We start from the raw sequence: 5,845 nt of genomic DNA, 5'->3' as shown, positions 1-5,845 counted from the left end.
CGTCGGCGGATGCATAGTTGATAGTTGTGGAGGCTGTATCGTGGCAGCCGTGGAAGTAACGGTAGTCGGCCAGGGTGACTAGTGGCTTAACCGTGCTTACTGCTTGCTATAGTACTCCTAGCTCATTAGCGTTGCCGCGGTCTACGTTGAAGTTGGGCGAGCCACCACAACCACGACAAGAGTTGTGCAGTGGAAAATATTTGAGGAGGAGGTGTCAATTAGGAAGTCATGGTTATCGAGGAGGCTGATGCATCCTTGGAGTAGTCATTCTCGTTGGATTACTATCGAGAAAGACTTGAGAGCAAACAACAGAGAATCTCTAATCGAGGCCTTGTAGAAATCGTGTAGTGAAGTTTCCCTCATGTTTCTCGAAGGTTTTCCCATATTTTATTCGCATGGTTGAGAAGGAGGGGATTATTGGAGGGAAGAATAGGAATGTAGCTGTCAAGAAATTAAAGGAGATGGTAGACAATCAGCAAAGCCCTGTGTGAGGCTCTTGTATCATCAAAGAAAATGAATTGAAGATGTATGCACAAAATGTAGAAATTTTCTACTATGGACAGATGGCATAACGAATTGTTATTCCAAAAATGCAAAAGATGAACTATCTGCAAAGGAATAAGGATGGTGATCATTTAAGAGCACTGCTCTCCTTATTTTGCTTTGTTTTCTCTCGTTGATTTTGGTTATGTTAACAAATGAATATTATATATAGGGTAATTCTTTGGTAGCCAAGGTTATAGTGACTAAGAGTGGCTAAATTTTGACTGACGAATGAACACATGACATGTGGAGAGTTGGGTAAAAGTTGTTAGCTAGAGTGATAGGCCTTATTGTTAGTGAGTAATAAGGCAAAAGAGTAAATAGACTGACCAAAATTATGTGGGCCTTTGTTTTGAAAGAAAAAAAATCTGTTAGTATTTTTTAAGTGGATAATTCCAAAACTTTAATGGTTGGGCTTTAGTATGAAAATCTATTATAATGTTAGAATAATAAAAGATCATGAACTATTAATAATGAAAGTAATAAAAAAAAAGAATTAAATTATGTAATATTTATGTGAATTCTTACTATTAATGTATTTGTGGCATAAATTATATGAGAGTATAAATTTATAAAATGTTAAAATTTTATAAGAAAATAATTTTTTTGAATAAAAATAACTATTAAACAGTATTGTTGATATTATCATGGTTATTATTATTTTTGTTCTTGTTATTATTATTATTATTATTAATAAAAGAGAAATTTTTGAAAATTAGTAATTTTTAGTAGTTTTGTTTATATTTTGGTGAATATAAATACTAAATTATTTTTAACAGATAAATTTTATTAATTTATATGTTTAAACTCTAAAATTTTTGAGTGCAAATAGTAATGATTCATGTGTATGTGCAAAACTTTAATAAACATATGTGTAAAGTGTATGTTTATTGTGTACAAAATCTCTATAAATATGAGTACAAATTATTACCGACTAAGTAGGGACGGAGCCAGGTAGGAGGAAAGGGGGCAATGCCCCCTAATTTTAATTTTTTACATATAAATTATATGTAAATTTCAGTTTAGACCCTTAAAATTTTTATTTTAGTCTTATTTTATTGTGTAAATATTTTTGGCCCCCCTCTAATATTTCATATAGTTCTGCCTCTGCAACTAAGTGCTGGCAAATAAGTTTGGTAATTTTTTTTTAAGAATGTAAAATTAAACGAAAAACTGAGTATTTTTTTGCAAAAAATAACATCTAAGATACACAATATAATTATCAGAACATAATTCTATAAGTCATTACTAATATTTTATATAATAATATAACATAGTTCTTTAAAATTTTTGGATGGCCGAGACCACTACTATCTCTTACATATTACAATAAAAGATAAAAATAGAATACAAATTAATAAAAACTGAAATTCACATTTTGTATTTGACTGGAACTCAAATAAAATTTCATATATTTACAAACATATAAATTTAAACCATAAATTTTGTTTTTGAAAAAAGTAACCTATATATAACCACATGATTTAGTTCTTATTTCTTTTAGATTACTCTTATAGTTCATGATCTTTTATTAATCTAACATTATAATAGGTTTTCACACTAAGCCCCAACCATTACAGTTTTAGAATTAACTACTCAAAAAATACTAACAAATTTTTTTCTTCAAAAAAAAGCCCACATGATATACACATTATTTTGGCCAGTTTATTTACTTTTTTGTCATGCAATAATCACTAACAATAGACTCATCACTCTAACTAACAACTTCCACCAAACTCTCCACATGTCATGTGTTTATTAGTCGGTCAAAATTTAGTCACTTTTAACCGCTATAACTTTGGCCACCAAAGACCTACCCTTATATAATATGGACTATGGACCAGCCGTAAATTCATTATAAATTCATTATGCTAAGAATCTTTTTAGTTTTTTTAAAAAGAAGATCAATTATTAAATTAGTGAAACTAAGATATTAGGGAAATTAAGATATTTTTTTGTTGAAAGAAAATTATTTTTTAAAAATAGTTAATCATATAAACGTCTACCAATTCTAATAGTTTACCCAATTTTTTATTGGTTGCTAAGGCATCTAGTTTTTAGCCAATACTAGACTAATCAGGTGACCGGTTTCTCGTTGATGTGGTTTCATCTAATGCCATAACACTTGTTTTTTGTCGAGTGTGATGTCCAGTTTGCAATTGCACCTTTCACATAATCAACTAGTTTAGATGTCATCACACACATTTATTTATATCTTCATGAAAAGTCCATTGCCATGTGCTGTTGTGTATTTAGAGAACAAGGATAAAATTCTAGTATGTAAAAAATAGGAGATTATTGAGGACATAGCTCTTAATTTTTTTGTTGTATGTTCTTATTTGCTAGAGTGGTTGTAACATGAGACAAGCAGGGATTGAGGACATGGCAGAGTTGCTAGAGAAACAATTGGCTTCAAAGTTGTCCAAGTTGTCATTGGACGAAGCTCTCACCATTGCACGTGCATTAAGCCATTATCTTACTTTGATGGGTATAGCTGAGACCCGTCACAGGTGATTTTGTTTGTGTCCTTTTAGAATATTAAAGCAAAAGAAATGTGTATTATGACACTCTCTTGTTTTTGGATTAGCTGTCATGTGTTGTTGTTAAAATCAATCGCTTATATAACATTTCTCTAATAAGAATTGAGTGAAGTACTTCCCTCAATCATATGGATATGTTTGTGCAGGCTTCGTAAGGGAAACACAGCACTTGTTGCAAAATCTTGTGATGACATCTTTAACCAATTGGTGCAAGGTGGAGTTACTCCAGATGAGCTTTATAACACAGTTTGCAAGCAGGTTTCTTTTGTTCTTCATAAAATTTGTGAAATACATACACTAACTGATTCTTTTTTCTTTCTTCAAAATTAAAATTGATTTTCTTGCCGCAGGAGGTTGAAATCGTTCTTACAGCTCATCCTACACAAATTAATCGTCGCACTTTACAATACAAACACATTAAAATTGCTGTGAGATTTTCTTACCTTCTTAGGACATGATAAATTCGATGGAAGGTTTACCTTAAACCACAAGCATTTTGTCCCTAATTAATGTTTCTTTTTTATGCAGCATCTTTTGGACTATAATGCTCAACTTGATCTTAGCACTGAAGATCGAGAAATGGTGATTGAAGATCTGGTACCATTTCTTGACTTTCTTTAATTTCTCTCTAATAAATTAAAACATGTTATCGTTATCATTAAGAAAACAGTAACATAGTATGGTATTTAAGGTGTAAATTATGGCTTAATTGTAATATTTACTTTATTCCTTTTGTACATTTTTTTTTTCAATTTTCATAAATCATAATGAATTTGATAGGTGAGAGAGATAACTTCAATTTGGCAAACAGATGAGCTTAGGCGCCAAAAGCCTACACCAGTTGACGAAGCTAGGGCTGGTAAGTTTATAGAGTACTATGTTATATACTAAAGATTTCATAACCTTGCACCTGATATTTTAAACTTTTAATATAAGTGGAAGAACCCCTTGATTTATTTTTAAACTCTCCAGGATTGAATATTGTGCATCAATCACTTTGGAAAGCTATTCCCCGTTATTTACGCCGAGTTAGCAATGCTCTAAAGAAGGTATATTGTTATGAACTATGTCTTCCAAAAGTTTAATGCATTAGAGAAATGCACATGAATTGTTATATATGCTCTTCAAGCACAGAATCATTTTTAGGCTTGAAATATGGACAATATGTATAATCCCATCTTGCCTCGTGCTATAATTATCACTTAAAAGAATGAGGTAACAAGGATTGAACTATGGAATCTTTTTATTATAGAAACTATGATACTATATTATGAATCATCTCTCCTAAAAACTTAAACCGTTAGATAGAGTCGGCACATAAATGGTTATATATAAATATATATTCCCAAACTTCTCTCAGTAACTAGTATATTATTCTCAATGCAACTTATTCTTCCTTGTAGCATACAGGAAAACCGCTTCCGTTGACATGTACTCCCATAAGATTTGGATCTTGGATGGGAGGTGACAGAGATGGAAACCCAAATGTGACAGCAAAGGTGGTTTTCATGTACTTGTATTTGTAATATTTGATTTTATATTTTGGCAAGATTGTTATTTTTGAAAGGATAAGTTAATAACTAAACATAGAGAAATGTAGCAAAAATTACATAGTCCACTAGTATGGTAGTATTTTTTTGAATATTTTGTTGTTGTAGTTTTTTTTGAAACTTTGCTTATTTTGTACGCTCTTTTTTTGGTGTCAAAATAATGAGCTTTGTAATACATTTGAGAAGAAATTGAAAACCTAACTAAGATTCTGTTTCTTTATTTTATTTTGATACGTAACAGCGAAATGGATTGATTGAAATTTAGTTCTTTTATTGATCCTAGTGGTATGAGACATACTTTTCTAGTTTTGTTGTTGAATTTTGTTGCTTGTAATTCAAGTATTATCATCAAATTACCATATCTTTCTATCTTAGATATTAGATTTGGTTTATTTTCTTCTTTGTCGAATACTCGTTTTACTCTTGGAAATTGAATTTTAATCTAAGAATCCTTGACATACACAACAGTAACATAATTGGTTTTCCTTTGTTGTTGTAGGTAACAAAGGACGTTTCAGTTTTATCTAAATGGATGGCAATTGATCTCTATATACAAGAAGTGGATAGCTTGAGATTTGAGCTATCCATGAATAGGTGCAGTGATAAGTTGTTGAAACTAGCTCGTGAAATTGTAGGAGGTTTGTCAGTAGAATTCATTTGGTTACATCTTTCTAATTACTTTATGATTTTTTTTGTTAGCTTTCTTTTAATTATCATGTGTGTCATTGAATGTTGCTTGTCAAGTAATACACGTTAATTACACACTAGCAGAGTGAAATCAATAAATTTTAGTAAAAATGAGTTAAAGCTTTAGTTTGTAAGATTATCATATGAACTACATACAACCTTAGTTGCCATCCCTAAAGCCCCACTAGTTTAGCTTGTGACATACACATTAATACTTGGGTAATGAAATTCATTTTTGACTAATAACTAATTTTTTTTATGGCAATACGAGGAAGACAATAATTTAAAATTATCTTATTCAATTTAATATCTATAATTTTATATATGTAATATCTATAATGACACATTTATTACATCTAATATTATTGAATTACGAAAACAGTAATTAAAAAATACAAGATAAAATAAGCAGTAATTAAGAATGCAAAATAAGGTTATTTTTTATTGCTTCGGAACATGTTTGTTTGCTATATATGGTTTCATAAGGATGCTTTGTAAGGTTTCATCAAACGAGACAATGATATT

At 30.4% G+C, this 5,845-nt stretch overlaps 1 protein-coding gene across 1 annotated transcript in view; it reads left to right on the top strand.

The window, feature by feature from the left end:
• Positions 1–5,845, top strand: part of LOC107641982 (phosphoenolpyruvate carboxylase 4) — a 16,069-nt gene that overhangs the window by 3,387 nt on the left and 6,837 nt on the right. Inside the window, exons 2-9 of the mRNA XM_016345329.2 lie at positions 2,890–3,053; positions 3,230–3,341; positions 3,434–3,511; positions 3,612–3,680; positions 3,864–3,942; positions 4,056–4,132; positions 4,487–4,582; positions 5,133–5,271. Coding sequence (XP_016200815.1) covers positions 2,890–3,053; positions 3,230–3,341; positions 3,434–3,511; positions 3,612–3,680; positions 3,864–3,942; positions 4,056–4,132; positions 4,487–4,582; positions 5,133–5,271 — 814 coding nt within the window. The remainder of the gene's footprint in view (positions 1–2,889; positions 3,054–3,229; positions 3,342–3,433; positions 3,512–3,611; positions 3,681–3,863; positions 3,943–4,055; positions 4,133–4,486; positions 4,583–5,132; positions 5,272–5,845) is intronic.

This window comes from Arachis ipaensis, chromosome B05 (assembly GCF_000816755.2).
Source record: "Arachis ipaensis cultivar K30076 chromosome B05, Araip1.1, whole genome shotgun sequence".
NCBI lineage: Eukaryota > Viridiplantae > Streptophyta > Magnoliopsida > Fabales > Fabaceae > Arachis > Arachis ipaensis.
Note: the sequence above shows the minus strand (reverse complement) of the source record. Positions and strands in the feature narration are given on the sequence as shown.